This window comes from Aythya ferina, assembly GCF_964211825.1.
Source record: "Aythya ferina genome assembly, chromosome: 1".
NCBI classification, from domain to species: Eukaryota; Metazoa; Chordata; class Aves; order Anseriformes; family Anatidae; genus Aythya; species Aythya ferina.
In genome coordinates this window covers 30379469-30398590 of record NC_140296.1, presented here as the reverse complement: position 1 = coordinate 30398590, position 19122 = coordinate 30379469, and the positions used below count along the sequence as shown (strand labels likewise).

Here is a 19122-nt window from a genome sequence, read left to right as displayed (position 1 = left end):
GTGGCCTTGCATAACTAACATTCAAAAGGTTAATCCTGAAAGAGAAGGCTGAAAAGAGGGCTGGGTTTTGGGCTGCCAGCTGGGAAGTCCCACGTCTCAGCCCTGCTGGAGCTGCTTTCTGGGGGCTCGTAAATCTGTGGTTAGGAATTAAAGTAATTTTCCTCTACTTGGAGGTGGTAGGGGCTTCTTGTGCTGTTTGGATCTTGCTCTTGGCACTGAATCTGCCCTTCCTTCTTTTGGTTTCAGTCCCTTTATTCATCAAATGTGCCCGTTGGCAGCAACTTTGACCACACAGTGCCCTGAAGACTCACTGCTGGCAGCTCAGAGGCGCCGTGTATCGGATGAGATCTCCCTAAAGCCTCGAGGCAGAAGGCTGAGCACTGCCAAGCCTGTCAGACGCTCCTCCTTCATCCATGCCCAGGTGCAGAAATGTGAAGAGCAGCGGGCGCTGCTCCAGCCTCTTTGCACTATTCCTGAGATCTCAGTCATGGTCAGGGTTTTGAAGTCTTCGATCTTTTAATCTTTTGAAGACTTCAATCTTTTAATGCAAGTATCCAGTAGAAGCCTGAGAGAAGGAATGCTGAGGAGATGTGTTTTGTTTTCGTCTGGTGTGTGATACAGTGGTAATATTAAAGTCCTTTTATGATTTCCTGCTTGTTTTTCTATGCTTCTTCTGCAAGGTAGTGTATTTGGGCATTTTTAAGCTGAGCAAAAGGTCTGAATTATTACTCTGTTTGATCCCAGTTGTCACAACATGTTGGTTGATGCATCATCATTATTGCCACGGTTATTTTTAATTAATACATTGAATGGCTTAAATGTGGAATGAGTTTGTATTCCGTATACAAGGTTTATGCTAAAAACATGTGGGATTAATGTACAGCTGATACAAAACCCAGCACTACATTACCAAAAGTCACACTCCATTTGCTACGGGATCTGGTGCATTCCCTACAAGCATGAAAACAGCTTTAACTTGCACAACTTGTTGCAGTTATCTCATGCTCACACTTTTATTTTGTAGGTGCTGTATTTACTTCTCTTTACCCTGCTTGCAGTCACCCAGACGTGGATCTATTAATGTAGTTACACAGACGTGAGGCAGAAAGCAAAAGGCTTACTTTTTAATGTGCCAGCACGGAGTGACCCACCGTAAGGTCACGGCGCTTGCACTGGCTCCTGCCTGTGGTCGGGAGAGGTCTCTGGGAGCCGGTTTTGGAACCTGGCACAAACTCGCTCTGTCATGTGCTACGCGGGGAAAAGTTCAAAGATGCAAATCTGGGCTGAAAACACAGGCAGCAGGAGAGAGATGCAGTCCTTAAAGAGAGGGCTGATTGTTTATTTTTACCTGTCCCACGGATCTCCTGGCTGCCCTTTGGAGGCTGTGCCTTTTAAAGTTCATGTCTGGAAGCACCTCTTCGAGTGTGAAGTAGGTTGGGGAGTGGGGTGGAGAGTATCAGTGTCTGGGAACGTGGTGTTCAGCGGCGAGGAACATCTCAGGGAATGCTCCAGAAGATTTGAGGATGGAGACATACAGGAGCCCACGTGGACCAATGCACTAGCATGAATACAACTGGCCAGGCTCTGCCATCAAACAGCCAAACCTCAACTAGAATCCACAGAGCAAACCCTCTGTGGGCTGTGTTTGAGCCTACGTCCCCGGATTTACAGCGCAGGACTCAGTGGTGGTGCAGCAGCGTGGCTTCAGGCTGAGTGTAGGCGAGGGAGGTGCAGCTGCCCTAAAAATTCATCTCCGTCTTCTGCAGCAGCTGCTGAAGTGTCAGTGCACGTGAAATATTTTAACATTACCATTTCTAAAACAGTATTTGAATATCCTTGGTTTAGGATGAGTGGTGGTTAGCATCCGGGCAAAAAGCTTTCCCTGTTTTCACTCCCGAAACTTCTGCCCTGAGAACTTCACAAAATAATAATCAGCTTTCTGCCTGATTATTAAGAAATTATTAAGAAACGTTTATTATAATGAAAGCTCTGACTTGCCAGGTGTTCTTGCAGTACGCTCCTCACAAGGCTAAGAGAGATCAGCTAAAACTAGGTATGTTTAATGAGCCTTTTGTTCGTTAGCATTTACGTTGCCTGTTGTTGCAGTGCATTTGATGCTGATGAAGTGGGAAAAAAAAGGAGAAAGCAGCAAACGACAGCGAGAAGGCTGAGGGACCGATCCCATCACCACTGGCCAGCAAATGGTAAAAAAACCTTCAAACCTGGCAAATGTGCTCCATTGCTAAAACTATTGTGAGAGAGCACGGGATGGGAGAAAAAATGTTGTGGCCTGTTTTCCAGACAGCTCATGCGTTTTGCAGTGGGTTTAGAAGACTCAGGAAGGAAAGAAGCTATTCAGCCCAGCTTTCTGAGTTAACTTTTGACCAAGAATGTTGTTCACGAGGATGCCAAATGCTCTCGTTGTTTCTAAGGCAAGACACCAAAACAAAGACCCGTGGCACAGACAGAGGGGCTTTGATTGTAAGAGCCCCAATTCAGATTTCTGCTGCCACGAGAAGTGCTGCACTGATGCCAGCGTGCCGAGGTGCTAATGCTGTCCTCTTGCAGCATGTAAAGGAAGTTTTGGAGGTCTCGCTGCTGCCTTTTATTACCCTCCATAGGGCATCACAGCGCTGCTGCAGGAGCTACGATGTTTTAAGTAAGCTCTTTGAACCATTTCTGGGCGGCGATCCAGAAGGCAGTGTCTGACTGAGCTTGTAAATCTTTTCAGGCACAACTAACCTGCTACTCGACACCCTTTGAATGTAGGGGTGTTAGCATTTAGATCAGAAAAGGCTGGCACATAGGAATGCGTGGCATGGTCAGATGAGAGGGCAGCTCGGTCTGCGAGCCGTATCCTTCTGCGGTGGTGACGCAGGCAGGGCTTAAACAAAGATCTTTTTTGCTGATTAGAGACTTGCTGAGCTAATTGAACGAGCTCTGTTCAGATAAACCAGATGGAGCTGCAGGAATCTGCACCCCACTGAAGCTTTTCCCCACCACCTACTCTTTAACCAAACCATTTTAATGCCTGTGCTATGTGCCAGACAGCATGGAGAGGATAAGACCATCTATACTGTGCACTACCTACATCTATCTACCTGCCTCTCAGGTAGAGATTGCAATTTAAGATACAAAATAATAAAAGCAGTGGATATACATCTTTTGGAACCGTATAAAAACCCTAATGTATCAAACTACAAGAGCTGGGCTACTTTCCCTTAAAATTTACAAATATTGCAAATCCTCTAAGTTTATCTCCAATCCAGGAGGAAACACATAACTTATTGCTAAGTCCTGCAGCCTGAAGGGTGGCTGTGCTGGGTCTCCTGAGGTGTGTCTGCATGGTGCTGTGGCCCTCTAAGGTCCCTCAGGAGCTCCTCTAAGATGTCCAGCTCAGCCTCCAGCCACTTTCCTTGCTGTATTTTGGCTCTCAGACTGCAAAAGAAGTAGCTTTCACCAGTAGTGCTTTCCTCTGGAGCAAACTACCTAAAAACCTTGATACTCATGCCACCTTTCGCAGATCTTGCAGCTTACCTGTTTTCAAAAGATCCCTTATTCTTTTCCTTTATGCAAAGCATCTACTCTTTTGAGAGTCTAACACCACTGAAAGCTCCTGCACAATTCATGCATACCTGTTCCCCTCATGTCCCCTGACACTGCCTTCATTTGCACTATCCAAAGACTTTAGCTGAGGTTTTAAACCTGCTCCAGCTGGTAGCCTACAGGCTCCAAGCTGGCTCTGTCTTGTTTGCAGTCACTGCTCTCACCTTGAAGATGGTCGGAAAATGTTAGGCACTGCATGAAGTCTGGTGGTTAATGCCACCTCCTGCCCAGCCAGGAGGCCAGAGATATCAGGACGTGGCTTTAAAGGCAGGATGCACACTGCAGCCCCTCAAACTTTTTCCTTTTTTTTTTTTTTTGTTCTCTGCCAGGCACCTGCAGCTAAGTCCTATGAGCTGCTGAGTCAGTCTTAATAGCGAGATGCTTCCAAAAAGGGTGAACTCAGTGCAGGTCATGCACTCCTGCTGCTTCTGTTACACCGGCTCTGGTGCCAATTTCAAGGCAATTCAGGTCCATCAACTGGCAAAAGGCTATGTTGCTGAGGGGAGCATAAACTTAGGGAGCTGCATCTGCTCACGTATCAGACCAGAGCCATCTCTGGTATGAGCATAGGGTCAGGACTGTGTCTGGGAATAATGGCTGAAGAAGGATAGTGAGGTTCTTTTGTACCCTTTAAAGTTCAGTAACAGCACTGAAAGTTTGAAGTTTTCCTCCATATGCGTTTCTGCAGCCTAAATCCGGTACTGGGATGGACTTGGCTTGGGGTCATCTGCCCCCACATCTTTCTGTCTATTGTCTTATACGAGTAGTTATTTCTGTTCTTGCAGAATTACTTCAGCTGCAACCCTGCTTTCACAGGACTGTCAAGAAATGTATTTCACCCAGCAGTTGCTTCCTATTCCCAAATACTGAGTGCTGCCAAGAAAGGGGTAAAAAGTGGCAGAAAACACACCATTTGTGCCACGTGTTTTGTGGCATAGCACCGACTCCTCTGTCCTTCGTTCAACATTAGATCATCTCCTCTTGTGCAAAAGGCTGGGCCGGGATCTGACACCATGTGATGCCTGGCTTTTCGCAGGGCACAGAAACGTGTTTGCTTTCCTTTCTATTACATCTGCTGACATTCAAGTTGGCAGCATTTCGTCCAGCTGCTACCTGTTCAGCTGCGGTGCCGTGCTGGACAAAAGCTTCCGTGAAGCAATTGTGATTGATCTTTATTTGACAAACAGTCAGAGGACAGCAGCATTTCTCAGATCGCCCGCTGGAGTTGGAAAGCACTGGATAGTAGCGAGTAGACCTTCTGTCACACCTTCCTATTAGATAATCTTTAACACCTTTTCATTTGCTCATTCAAATACCATCAAATCCAACCCTGTGACATACACAGGAATTATTATCTCTGCAGGGAGTCTCCGAACTGAAGAGAAATCAATCTCCTAGGACCTGCTGGATGATTGCAACACTTTCAGAAAATTTTGTCTGGATTACAGGTTTGCGTTTACTAGAATTGCCTTGCTGGGAACTCATGCTGTATGACCTCTTCCACTGAAAGCCCAGAACTAGCCTCAGTTCCTTCATCCTCTACACATTAAAAGTGAGTTAACACGTTCCTGTTATATCCACAAAAACAGGACATGATAAAGATTTTTGGCTCCTGCCAATGCAAGAGCACAAATCAGGTCATCAATATGTATTAATAAACAGGCTGTGAAATAGCATTTACTGCTATTCCTGCTTTCACTTTCCTTTCTCCTTGAGCTCTGTCACTATGTCAGAAACTGTAAGATGGCATCCACGGTATGCCTGCATGACATACGTGAGAAGCTGGAGCAGAACACCAGGCTATTTAACATTATATATTTTTACATATGCCAATAACACATCAAAAAAAATATATATATTTTCCCAACAAAGTCATTTGCTGTATGACTAAAGGCCAGATTAATTCCTTCTCAGTCAATGCTGTGGCAGGGCAGGGAGCACTTGACTTCCGTGTGCCAGGTTTGCTTTCACCATGCAGCCAACGTGACATGAGCAAAGCCAATGAGTTATCTGAGTAATGGTTATGATTATGATTGAAAAAGAAACATAAAAATGTGTGAGGAAAACCGGGAGCAGTAAGGCTAGGGGCCTGGGAACCGGGAACCAACGGGTCAAACCGTAACACCTACACAGTCCTGCAGAAAAGAGCTGGCTTTTGGACAAAAGCACTGTAAGAGCGGGTGACCAGTGGCACACAGGGATCGTGCAGAGCCATGTGAAGAGATGCTGAGCACCAAAGTCAACTGCTGATATGGCCCTGATGTCAGGCTCGAGGCAGCTCGCCAAGATCGTTCTGCTGGCGGCTGATAAAGGCATTACGTATTTTGTAGCACAAACTGGGCTGAAAAGGCAGGGAAAGAGGTGATTCAGAGGACCCATCCAAAAGTCGGTGAAAGCAACACGAGGTGGCCTGAATTCCCTTTTATCTGGAATTACGTGGGTGAGTATTAATGGGAACTTAAGAAACGCAGCCAGGTGCAAGCTGCAATGCCTGAGTGCCTGAGCAGGACCCGCTTCACATATTCGAGATAATAAAAACCGGCTGCCTGCAGAAGGAGCTGACTGAAACCCCAGGGACAAATTAAGGTCAAACTGGAAGCCAACCCTTTCTTAAAAGGAGGCAGCAGCCTGCAAAGTCTGAACACAGCACCCTACCGCTCCGTGTGGTGCCCCCAACCCCAGCTCCCTCAGGGCCACCCCAGCACGGGGCGGGGGGGATCCTATGGGCAGGATCCTCCTCTGGAAGCCGTGAGGCGAGGCAGGGGATGGGGACAGGGCTCCCACAGGGCAGCCTGCCCCACATGGCCCCTTTAATGTCCCCCTCCTGCTCTCCCCGGGAGGCGGGGAAGGGGGCACGGCTTGGGGCGGGCGGGAGCCTCCAGAGGCCGCCCGCTGGCGGGGCAGCCGCAGCTTGAGGGCGGCCGGAGCACGGGCTTTGGGGTTTTTTCTCCACCTCTTCGTGTCTTTTAATCACCGACCCGGCGGCTTTGGCAGAGGCTGTGTGGGGGAATCTCCCCGTTCCCAGCCTGCTGGGGACGGCAACACCGCCCTCGGCACCTCAGCTCTTCCTCGGGGGGCTAAGAGTGACTCCTTGAGCCGCGCATTTATTTATTTATTTATTTATTTTTGTGGGAAAACCCGAAGAATCCGCTGCGTTTGGAGGCTGAGAGGACGCTTAGGTACTTCGCCATTGATGCATCAGACGTGGATATTTTGGAGAGGCTTAGTACGTTTCTGAGCAGTGCCGGGAAGAAATTCAGACTGAACGAGCAAGAATTGGGAAAATGAGAGAGCTGCAGCAATAGGGCTCGGTGATATCTGTCTGTTTGGTCGTGTGTCTCGAGATAAGCTCTGCTCTCTGCTTTAATTCCTTCCCATACTGCTGGGCGAAGGGCTGAGAGGCTGAAATAATCCCAAATTGGAGGAGAGAAGAGTGGTGCGGGGAGCCCCTGAGGGGCACGGGGCTTGACAGCAGTCTGTAGGGTCTTGGCTCTGTCAAGGGAGCAGCACACTGTGGGGTTTTTGGGGTCAGGTATCCTATGTGTGTATCAGGACTAAAGCCAGCGTTAGTGAGTCAGTGTGTTAGTGAGTCAGTTAGTGTGTAAATTAAATCTTATTTGGTGGGGCTTGCACGCTTCTGTGTTGTGTGATTCCAGTGGGCTGACACAGAAACTGAGGAGCCTTCATTGCTTGGGCAGGTTGACGTACGATGCAGGCAGAAGTTGGGCTATATTTTGGCTTTATATCAGTTAAATTATATCTGTTGTAAGTAAAAAGTTTATCGTGATGTGTTGAGAGTGGGGGGAAGTTAACTGCTGTCTTTAATTTTGGCAGTGCAGCCTTAAAGCGAATGTTGTGTCTGTGGCTGGTAGTGGGGAAGCAAAACTTGGTTTTGTTTTAATGAAGCAAAGATCCTCCGATCCTGATGGCAGGACAGGGGGCTGTGAGGAACTTGGAGCTGGATTTGCTCCTTCTCTGGCACCGTGTCGTGCATTCCTGTGGCTGTGGCGCTTTCATGCGGAGGTGCTGGTGGTTCATCTCTGAACTGCACTGTTTCTGACAAAGTAGTGGGTGCCCTTCTTTGCTTGTATTTCATTTTTACATCAGCAGTGTGCATTGCAGAGGCCTGAGGAGTAAGCTGGATTACCCTGGGCTTGGTGGCAGAGTATTTGTTTGGACTTCTATGGTTTGAGTTCCTTTGTGCCTCTTTTGGTGTGTCGTGTCAGAAGAGAGAAGACCCAGGTAACTTCCTCGTGAAGGAAAGATGAGAAAAGGAAAACCAGGGCTGCAGTAACCACTCATCTACCTTCGGTACCTGCAGCTCGTGCTAACTTCATTTGCACGCTGGATTAGCAGCATGTCTAGAGGGAGGAAGTGGCCCAAAGCAAGTTCATCTTTCTGCCTGGTTTTGCACTGCTTCCTGATAACATTAGCAAGAAGGAACCCTGTAAGCTGATAGCAGAAACAGGCCTTAGCAGAAGCAAAATGCCTTCATATCTTCTGTCTAAGCCTACCAGGTCATGCTAATGTTGATAACATCGGGAAAAAGGGGAGAGAAGTTTAATGGTGACCGTGTTCAAATGCCATTTGATGTCAGATGTAGTCAAACTAGTTCGGCTTGGTGAGAACCACTGGAGGTGCTTTGCTGCAGTGCTCCTTGAAATCCTGCCCGAGGGGCAGACTGCTTTCCTCCTGTATGATGGGGGTAATGGTTGTCCAAATACGCAGTGGAGACAGATTTGAACTCAGATGCCTTTAAGTGTTATTGTCTTGTGGTCGTCAAAGGTATTAATTAAACATTTCTACCCTTAGCATGTTTGGAAGGTCCATCTTAAGAGGACAAGGCACAGCACTTTATTAAATGTTAGCATATACATTCATGTAATGTATATGCTAACGTAGTTTTATTTGTAGAAGTAGTTTTATTTGTAGAAGCTTTAAATCCTTGCTTTCTTTCACAGAAAGAAGAATCAATAATGTCAGCACTGAACTGGAAGCCCTTTCTCTATGGAGGTTTAGCATCAATCACTGCAGAATGCGGTAAGCATTTCTGGAGCTGTCTACATGATTTCCTTAATTGATATGGGTGCTTTTAATGTAAGCTTGGTTCCCAAGCTATTAATGACACAGTATTATAAGGTGTTTTTTAGGGTACAACACAGGAGTGTTGCTTTAATGCTGTGCGATGAGTTGCTCAGAATTTTGTTAAAATTTTAAAACTTCAGTCTGTAAATTCATATACCTGTCTTGTTTTAACGTGACCTTTGTCTTTGGATTCTATTATTTGGTGTGTACAGATTTGGTCATAAGTATGCACAGCTTTTGTTTTGCTAGAGTGGATAAGCTTGTCATGTTGCCTGTAAACATAGTGAACACAACAATTGGATAGGAAGCAGGCATGGCCTCTGACAAGCTGTCTAGGAGAAACAGGGTGATGTAGAATGAACTGCTTTAACAAAGTCCTGGTAAGAGACTGTATGCTTTTCTTTTCGGGACTGTTTTTATATATTCTGGTATTTAATAAAAGCTGCAGTTTCTTAGGACATGTTCTTTGTCTCCTTTGGTTAGGTAAGTCCTTGCTTAACTTTCTCTAAATTTCTCTCTTTAAGGTACTTTCCCAATTGATCTGACTAAAACACGTCTGCAGGTTCAAGGTCAAGTTAATGATGCTAAATATAAAGAGATCCGCTACCGTGGAATGATGCACGCACTGGTCAGAATATGCAGAGAAGAAGGACTGAAGGCCTTATACTCTGGGTAAAACAAACTGACTTGTAGTATTAGCTTCTGAACGCTTTATTGCTGATTATAAACCCATAGTGGTTAAGCTCATGGGTTTCAGATTGACAGGTATTTAGAGAAAATGCAATGTTCTCCTCAGTGTGCAAGTGGAAAGCCCAAGCTTAGATTACTTAAGACTTCGCACTCTGCAACAGCACTTGATGTTTCTAAAGAAAAGTAGGTTGACTTGAGAAATAATATAGTGAAGCATAAAGTTCTTCTGTACAATAATGCCATGGTTTTTCCATCTATACAATGCTACTATAGTGGTTCAATCATGCAGCTGGAGAAAAATGGCCTTAACCTTTGTTAATTTACTTTTTTCTGCTTGCACATATATTAGTGTGCATGCTTCTCTTTAGAAGATGTAAGATGGGGGGGGAAAGGTGTACTTTGCAGCTGTCTGGGACAAGTTTGCCAGCTATTTTAGAGATCCCAGGTTGAGGTATGCCCTAACAGCAATCCTGCCAGAGTTCATTTATGTTCTTACAGTCTTTATTTAAAAAACAAACAAACAAAAAACCTTGCTTTGTCTGCAGTGAGTTTAAAGTATAGATTTAAATGAACAAACCTTTAATACATGTCTTGTGTTCAGTCCCCTGCTTAAAAAAAAAAAAAAAAGTAGTTTGCTAATCAGTCTTTTTTCAATTTTGAGCATAAATATTATCATTACCTATTTTTACAGGATTGCACCTGCAATGCTACGGCAAGCTTCATACGGAACTATAAAAATAGGCACTTACCAGAGCTTAAAAAGAATGTTTGTTGAGCGTCCAGAAGGTGGGTGCTTTTTTCTTCCAGTTTAATTGAGGACTGTTTTACTTGAAGCTGGTTGTTTACCATTTGCAGTTTTACTGTAGAAGTTTGAAGAGGTCTTCTAAGAAGACATTCCTTGTACCATTTAGAACAAAGTGAGCCAGCAGGGAAGTGGCAGTGCTGATTTTAAGGCTTTTGTAGTCAGCGCTCTTTCTGGTTAAAGTAGAGGTGGCATCATCCTGCCTGGATGCATCTTAAACTTTGTAAATCTGCAGCTAATCCCTTTCTCTTGTTTTTGGAATAGATGAAACCCTGATGATAAATGTTCTATGTGGCATTCTTTCGGGAGTAATTTCATCATCTATTGCCAACCCTACAGATGTCTTAAAGGTAATTAATTATGCATTCTGTAGATTTTGTCCTTAGTTTCTTCTGTCTTTTAATCGAGGAAATACAGAAGTTGATGAATACAAGATTTACTGTTTAGTAGCACCACTAGTTATAGTCTCTTATATCTTCAAAAAAATAAGTAAGGCTGTTAATTCTTTGAACCTCCTTCAGATCCACACGTATTATTTGGAAGTATGCACTGAGAAACTAATGGTTGGGGAGGTAGCTCAATGCATATTTTTTCTTGGGAGTGGGCTGGGGAGAGAGTCATATAAGATGACTCTAATTTTCATGCTGTAGTGTTCGTGTGGAAGCTCTCCTGTGTCTTTTATCTGTATGGGTTGATGCTTGGTAACATTAAAAAAAAAATAATAAAAAATTCTAGAGTGCAAAATAGGTAAGCATCAATTCAGAGGTAAGAGTTTCAGCATGTGAGTGCTGTTGTACTATATTATTCCTGAAATCCTGTAGGAAAAGTTGTTTCTCTTAGAGGCTTTGCAATCCAGTGTCCTGTGGAAATAGTGCTGCCACATCATTCATTCAAAAGTGAATTTGTGAAAGCATCACCTCTTTAGAACCTGGTAACTTAATGGTAGATGGTCGAGGACTTCTTTTCCATGTACCTTAAGGGGTTGTTGGTATTTAAATTATAAAGCTATAGCATTTGAGTTAATGGATGCCTCTAATGAAAAATTAAGACAATTCTTCAGGTAGTAGTTTTGAAGATATTCTTCTAAAACCACTAAAAACTGAACTTAATCCTTCATGGGGCTAGTGTGGTTATTTAGAGGCATTTCTAAATAACCAGCTTGTGGATGATCCTAAATGAGGCAGAGCTGTTAGAGGGTGCCCAAAGGAGGGCTATAAATGTGGTGAAGGGTCTGGAGGGCAAGGTGTGTGAGGAGGGGCTGAGGTCCCTGGGTTTGCTCAGCCCCGAGCAGAGCAGGCTGAGGGGAGGCCTCATGGCGGCCTGCAGCTCCCTCACGAGGGGAGCGGAGGGGCAGGCGCTGAGCTCTGCTCTCTGGGGACAGCGACAGGACCCGAGGGAACGGCATGGAGCTGGGACAGGGGAGGGTCAGGCTGGGGGTTAGGGAAAGGATCTGCACCGAGAGGGTGGCTGGGCACAGACTCCCCAGGTTTGATTTCTGGATGGTTCTGTGTGGAGCCAAGTGTTGGACGTGATTATCCTTGTGGGTTCCTTCCAACTCAGGATGTTCTATGATACAAGAACTTGGTTGTCACCGAACTTGTATTTGGTTGTTACCGTGCCAGTGTCCAAAGGACATTCTCAGAAATCCACAGGGTTGAAGAACATGGCTCCTAGTAGCTGAAATCTTAATCTTTTTAACCTTTCATTTTAAGGTGCTCTTGTGAGAACACTGTAAAGGATATCCTGCAGAACCCAGCTGTCAGTCTAATCTAAATGGCGTAGTGTGCAAGTACGGAAATAGAAGTGACTTAATGCAGCTAAAAACTGCAGCCCGTAGTGATTCAAAATTAGCAGCTGCATTTAGATGGCGAAGGTACTTGCAGAGATTGCATCATGGCAATGGTAATGTCAGCTGTTACCTTGTATGCAGAGAAATTGACTTTACTGTTTCAAAGATTATAATTTACCATGTTTGTAAAATTGTATTAAACTGTTACTGGTCTTCTGCTTGAAAAGCATTTTTCTCTTTCTCTTTCAAATAATCTCAGATCAGAATGCAAGCCCAAGGTAGTGTGATTCAAGGGGGAATGATGGGCAACTTTATACAGATCTACCAAACAGAAGGCACTAAAGGATTATGGAAGGCAAGTTTTTTGAACTACTTTTTTATCTTACTCAGGTGAATTTCATATATTTCTACAGTATTCTCTAACAAAATATGGGTAAGTCAGTAGCTAAGAAGTGCGTAGTTTGTGAGGACTACTTCACTGCTGGCGTCTCGGTGCATTTTAACAGTGTTGCTGCAAGTATTGTATTCAAGCATTAGTCCAGTCTTATTTAAAAAAAAAAAAAAAAGTTAGGGTGACTGGCTCTAGCATTAGTTAAAGAATGCTCTGTAAAACACATCTCAATCTGTATGCTCTGCTCTTTTTATTAAAAAAAAAAAAAAAAGCCAAAACAAAACTAAAAACAAACAAACAAAACAACACACAGACATTTGGAATATTTGGAGGTGAAGATACTAATGAACATCTGCTGGAGCTCAGGAATTCGTGTACTCAGTCTTGTAGGTTGTTCTGCTGATTACTGTCAGCGACTACAGTAAGTGAAGGCTGTAAGAATGGACGATTGTTGTGAAACAGCTGGAAAGTAGAAAAGATTTTGCAAAAGTTTCATCATCTCTGTGTTGCTTCTCTGTTCATGTTCATCACCTTGTCAGTTTTTCAGGTAGTGTTAAGGGGAGCTGCTACCACCTGGCTGTTGAGGTCTTAGTTGACAATTGATGTACAAATTTGGAGGTTAAGCAGAGAGATGGAGTAGCATAAAGGAACTGGAATTAACATTCAGTGTGGGCAAGTGATTTACCTATTAATTTGAATCTGTATTTTTGAGCACATATGTCTAAGACTTGCACTACTTAGTGCTATGTGAGCATACAGTGTTGTAAATCTATTTGTTGTGTGCTGTTTTGTAGTAGAGAAGCTAGGCTTGTCTGCTGGTGCATGAATGTAAGCTATACTTTTTTTTTTTTTTTCCCTCCTCTAGGGGGTGTCCCTGACAGCACAGAGAGCTGCTATTGTTGTTGGAGTGGAACTGCCGGTGTATGACCTTACCAAGAAGCACCTAATCATGTCTGGCTATATGGGAGACACAGTGTATACTCACTTCCTGTAAGTTTTTATAATGAAAGCTGCTTGCATCACTCTCCTTTGGTTAGTAGTCGTTATGTGGAATGAAACTTCATTTTTTTTCTGAGAAGATAGGTATTCACCAATCCAATTCTGTTTTACCAGTTGAAATGTGTTTGTACACCTTAGTGCAATAAGACTTCAAATAGCCCATAATGTGGAAGCTAATTTTATTTAGGATTTGAATTTAACCTTTCTCAAAGGTTCAAAATTCTGTATTATAGTAAATGAAAAGGGCTTTCCAAGTCTATTAGCTGATGTAATTTTTAAGCATTAAAAACACTCATTGCTGCACTTTTTTTTTGGAGGGGGGTGGAGTGATTCTTGTGCTTCTTTAAACGTAGTAGGTGAACCTTTTATTAAAACCTTCTTTTATTAGCTCCAGTTTTACGTGTGGGCTGGCTGGAGCCCTTGCATCCAACCCAGTTGATGTTGTGAGGACACGCATGATGAATGAGAGAAGCCAACAAAACGGGGCACACTCAAACTACAAGGGCACTCTGGATTGCTTGTTACAAGTAAGTAGCTCGTGTATCAGCTTAAGTAGAAACTGGTGCCCAAGCAATAATTCTGGTGTGGAAGTTGAAATTGTTCTAAGTTTCACTAAAAATGAAAGCAAATCAAGATTACAGCACTAAGCCATCATTCAGTATTGTGGATTCCCTGTAGCTGACATGATGTCTGGATTTCTCTCACTAGTAGAGTTCTGTAAATGTGTTCTTGTTGTTTATGTGGCTTTGTTTATTTTTATTTTATATTTTTTTCAGACCTGGAAGAATGAGGGCTTTTTTGCTCTCTATAAAGGGTTTTGGCCAAACTGGCTAAGACTTGGTCCTTGGAATATCATTGTATCCTTTTAAAAGGCGTTCAAAAGTGATGAAACAAGTCATACAACAGCAAGCGTTGACAGACAGTTCCAAAGCTTTGTATGAAAGGTGTCATGTCAGCATCATTTTTTATTAATGGAACATCATCTAGTTGCCCATTTCCTTAGTCAACTGCTTCCAGTCAGATTGCCTATGTGATGTGTTACACAGTGAATCTTCTCATAAGATCCTGAAAACCACTTTTCAGTTACTCCCTCAATTTCCTACCTGTCCATTTCCTTAATTTGGAGCTTAGTTTGAAATAAATGAGTCGGGAAGGGGGGTTGTTTCTGGACCTGAGGAAGCTGTAGGCAGCCTTCCATTTATCTTGGCCTAACACAAGTTTGTCTAGTTGTGCTTTAACGGTCAAGTGGTCAGAGCCCTGCCAAATGAGTTCCTGGTAACCATGCCACCATGCTCTTCCTGTGAGCAAAGCTACTTAAAGCCAAGTAAAGAGCCTGAGGGCTCTCAGAGGGGTCCCCTGCCTCCTCAGTTCTCTCTTGAAGATCTGCAGAAATAGGGCTGAGTAAACAATTGGCCTGGCCAGGCTTGAAGCATTCCTTTTACTGCATTGCTCTGAAGCAGGTTGAATTACTCCGCATAGAACTGCATGACAAAAATGATCAACCAGCACTACCACAAAGGAGGGAACTAAAAGGAAGTTTCCGTGTTCCAGCACGTATGCTGCTGTCCTTTAGTAGTGAAATAACCATTTTGCACTGAGTGAATGCAAAAGTTTTCCTTAATAATGGGTTCAGTTCTTCCTGACATACGAACAGCTGAAGAAACTAGACTTGTGACGTACTGAAGCCTGTACTGCATTCTTCTACCACGCTGTTTGAATGTAGAGCAACTTGTAAGTTATCTCGAGTATCTTCTCTTCTTCCTGCCTGAGATCATGACCAAAGGAAGAGGTCATCACAGGACTGTGGCCAGTCACCCAGAAGTGATGTCGAGGCTCCTGTACCATTGGCTTGCTCACATGATGAAGTGGATGACGTGCACTATTTTCTAGACTGAGCCAAATGGGATGGTATTCCTTTCCAGCTCTTGAAGTATTCCTGAATGTGAAGATCCCTAATGTGACTTTCGCTGTCGAGACCCAGATGCACAGTGTTTTATAAGTGTCAGAGGTTGAAAACCATTTTTATTTTTCTAAAGGAGGATAGGTACTACCAAAGCATCGGGCTTTTACTGTTTTCAGAAGAGTACAATATTTGACTGCAATAGTTCAGTTCTTATTTAACTGCAAGTGCCATGCAATGTCTTTACAGCCTTCCATTTTACCTGCTGCAATACAAAATCTGCTTCTGATTTTATAGATTACCTGTGTTGCAAGTTCTGCTGAACTTGCTGGGAATAAACCAGCTTCACTGGCAGGTGGGGTTGCTACAGCTCTCGGTTGTGCGTGGCGTGAGGAGAGCTTTTTCCACTGTATCGTTCTTGGTTTTCAGAGTAAGTGGTTTTTGAACATATTCGTATGTAAACTTGAATTAGGAATGAAGTTCAGACAAGCCCATGCTCATCTGCCTGTCCTAGGAGGACATTTCTGGTGTTGGGAAGAACTGCTTTGATGTATAGCTGCTATGGGCAGTTACAAAGGTGGGGGGAAAAAAAAATTCTGGATGGAGCAGTTCAGGCCAATTAATGTAGGTGCAAATGTGAAAAGAAGAAAGGTAAGTCCAGGAAAGACTGCTTTGATTACTTAAGGAAGTAAAAACAAACAAAAAAATCAACACCAACAACTAACAAAAAAAAAATAGATTTTGACCCATCCTGGAAAAGAAAAAACAAAAACTCTTACAAATCTGCCAAAAAATCTTAACAAAAAAAGGCTGGTTCCCCTGCAGGAAAAAAAAAAAAAAAAAAAAAAAAAAAAAAAAAAAAAAAAGGCAAGAAAAAATTGAAACAACAGAATAATTGCATCAAAAAAAAAAGACAATCAAAAATGTGCATCAAAAAATGAATCCCCCAAAAGACTTAACCAAAAAATGTCTGGCCAGACCAGAATAGTTCCCCTCAGAAAAACTCAACCCCCAAAAGGCCAGCCCCCTGCAAACAACTCCTCAAAAATACCCAACCCCCAGAAGGCTGGGACCCTGATGAAGACACCCAAAAATATCCCACCTGAAAAATGGAAAGACCAACAAAATCTCCCCAAACCCTAACCTCCAAAAGGCTGGACCACCATCAACAATCAAAAATAAATAAATAAATAAAAATCCAGAAACCTAATCTAATGTAAGAAAAAAGCCCAGCCCAAATAAAAATTGAAAAGGCTGCCCCCAAAAATAGACCCCCTCAGAAAAAAAAAAAAAAAAAAAAAAAAAAAGACCAACCTAAAAGGTCTGCCCCCAAAAGACTCAAAAAAAAAAAAAAAAAAAAAAAAAGAAAGTGCCCCAAAAGGCTGGTGACTGAAAGAAAAAAAAAAAAAAAAAAAAAAAAAAGGCACTCCCCCAAAAGACCTGCTTAAAAATTAAAGAATAATAATACAAAAAAGGTCGCCATGCAGAAAGAGCTCCTTCTCACAAAAAAAGAAAAGACCCAAAAAGGGCAGTCCCCTCAAAAAAGAGCCCTCCCCCAAAAAAAAGGGAAAAACTCTTTCCAACAAAGGGCAGCACTCAAAAAAGAACCCCTCAAAAATAGGTAGAATCCAAACAAAATAGGGCAGCCCCTCAAAAAAATAAAAGGACCCAAAAAAGGCACATCCCCCACCAAAAAGAGCCCCTCAAAAACAACAGAACAGAGACCCCAAAGGAGCAGATCTCCAAAAACAGCCTCTGGGGAATAAATAAAAGAATTGGCTCTTGGATTATTCCCCATTATTGATTTTTCAGGTAGGCAGTGATGAACTTTTGCTCATAAATAGAGAATGACTTGGTAATGGGAAGGTTGGAGGCCGTCTTGGGCACAGTGATCTTGAATTAAGTGTTTTCAAGTCTTGGAGAAGTAAGGATTGGGGTTATAAAACTTCTGGAGGGCAGATTTTGGCCTGTTAAGGAGTCCTGGCGTGTTGGTGGAGTCCTGAATGAAGGGCAAAGGAGGCCGGGAAGGCTGGGTGCTCTTCAAGAAAGCCTGCTCCTATGCTTTTAGGATTTGTCCCCATCTGCTGAAAGATGAGCCGTCTTGGAAGATGACCGGCCTGGCTGAACAGAAAGTTTGGGAAGAAGAAGAGGGTCTGCGACCTTTGGAAGGGGTGGGTCACTCAGGAGGACTACGAAGATGTCGTGAGGCTGTGCAGAGACAAAATTAGAAGGGCCAAAGCCCAGCTGGAGCTCAATCTGGCTGCTGCTGCTAAAGACAATAAAAAATATTTGTATAAATACACAAAAAAGGAAAACTGAGGAGAATCTCCATCCTTTATTGGGTGTGGGGGGAACTTGGTGACGAGAGATGAGGAAAAGGCTGAGGTGCTTCATGGCTGCTTTGCCTCGGCCTTTGGTTGTTCTCCAGGTACTCAGCCCCTGGGCTGGCAGGTGGGGACAGGGAGCAGAATGAAGCCCTCAGAGCCCACGAGGAAATGGTTGGGGACCTCTTGCTCCACATAGGGGTACGCAAGTTGATGGGGCCGGGTGGGATGCCCCCAAGGGTTGTGAGGAGCTGGCTCCTCTCTCCAGGCTCAACAGCCCCAATTCCCTCAGGCCATTGTGCACCATGTTCAGCTGGCTGTGCCCATCTCCCCCATTTCCTCATCTCCCCCAGTTCACCACTTCCCCATTTCTCCATCTCCCCTATTTCCCATTATCTCCCCTGTTACCCCATCTTCCCCATTTGCCCATGTCCCCCGCTTCCTAATTTCCCCCATTCCCCCATCTTCACAACTTCCTCATCTCCCTTATTTCAACACTATCTCCCCCATTTGCCCATCTCCCCCACTTCCCAATTTCCCCATCTCCCCCATTTCACCTAACTCCCCCTTTTCCCCAATTCCCTGTTTCTCCCATACCTCCATCTCCCCAATTTCCCCATCTCCGCCATTTCCCCATCTTCCCCATTTCCCCATTCCCCATCTCCCCCAATTCCTCATCTCCCCTATTTCCTCATTTCCCCCAATTCCCCATTTCCCCATTTCCCCCATTTCTCAATCTCCCCTATCTCCCCATCTCCCCCATTTCCCTTAATTCCCCATTATCTCCATTCCTCAATCTCCCCCATCTCCCCCATCTCCCCATTATCTCCCTCATTTCCCCCATTTCCCCATTATCTCCCCAATTTCCCCGTTATCTCTCCCATTCCCCTATCTCCCCCATTCCCCCATTACCTCCCCCATTCCCCATTATCTCCCCATTATCTCCCCCAATTCCCCATTCCCCAATCTCCCCCATTCTCCAGTCTCCCCCATCTCCCCCATTTCCCCATTATCTCCCCAATTTTCCCCATTCCCCATTATCTCCCCTGTTTCCCCATCTCCCCCATTCCCCCACTATCTCCCCCATTCCTCATTATCTCCCCATTTCCCCATTATCTCCCCCAATTCCCCATTTTCCCAATTTCCCCATCTCCCCCATTCCCCCATTATCTCCCCCATTATCTCCCCCATTCCCCATCATCTCCCCCATTCCCCATCTCCCCCATTTCCCCATTATCTCCCCAATTTTCCCCATTCCCCATTATTTCCCCCGTTTCCCCATTATCCCCCCCATTCCCAATATCCCCCATTCCCCCATTATCTCCCCATTATCTCCCCATTTCCCCATGATCTCCCCAATTTTCCCCATTCCCCCATTATCTCCCCATTATCTCCCCCATCCCCCATTTTCTCCCCCATTCCCCATCTCCCCCATTTCCCCATTATCTCCCCGATTTTCCCCATCCCCCATTATCTCCCAATTCCCCCATTATCTCCCCGATTTCCCCCATTATTCCCCATTCCCCCATTCCACCT

General features: G+C 44.3%; 1 protein-coding gene across 3 annotated transcripts; it reads left to right on the top strand.

The window, feature by feature from the left end:
- Window positions 1-5778: 5778 nt before the first annotated feature.
- Window positions 5779-15616, top strand: SLC25A30 (solute carrier family 25 member 30). Of its 3 annotated transcripts, none has more exons than XM_084529896.1 (10): window positions 5779-6046; window positions 8568-8646; window positions 9216-9363; window positions 10073-10167; window positions 10448-10533; window positions 12232-12327; window positions 13229-13353; window positions 13751-13889; window positions 14139-14219; window positions 14996-15616. In XM_084529896.1, the coding sequence occupies exons 2-10, from the start codon at window positions 8583-8585 to the stop codon at window positions 15035-15037; spliced, it is 876 nt and encodes a 291-aa protein (XP_084386022.1). In that variant the 5' UTR covers window positions 5779-6046; window positions 8568-8582; the 3' UTR covers window positions 15038-15616. The 3 variants fall into 3 exon arrangements, with proteins under 3 accessions (XP_084386022.1, XP_084386023.1, XP_084386021.1); XM_084529897.1 differs by lacking the exon at window positions 5779-6046 and adding an exon at window positions 6478-6785; XM_084529895.1 differs by lacking the exon at window positions 5779-6046 and adding an exon at window positions 6485-6832.
- Window positions 15617-19122: the final 3506 nt, after the last annotated feature.

What these genes read in the sequence shown, in the direction of transcription:
- SLC25A30 (XM_084529895.1), top strand. Translation starts at nt 6,800, where the DNA reads ATGCATCAGACGTGGATATTTTGGAGAGGCTTA. An exon ending in GTTTGTTGAGCGTCCAGAAG is followed by an intron (nt 10,168 to 10,447) that starts GTGGGTGCTTTT and finishes TTTTTGGAATAG; the next exon opens with ATGAAACCCTGATGATAAAT. An exon ending in GCACTAAAGGATTATGGAAG is followed by an intron (nt 12,328 to 13,228) that starts GCAAGTTTTTTG and finishes TCCCTCCTCTAG; the next exon opens with GGGGTGTCCCTGACAGCACA.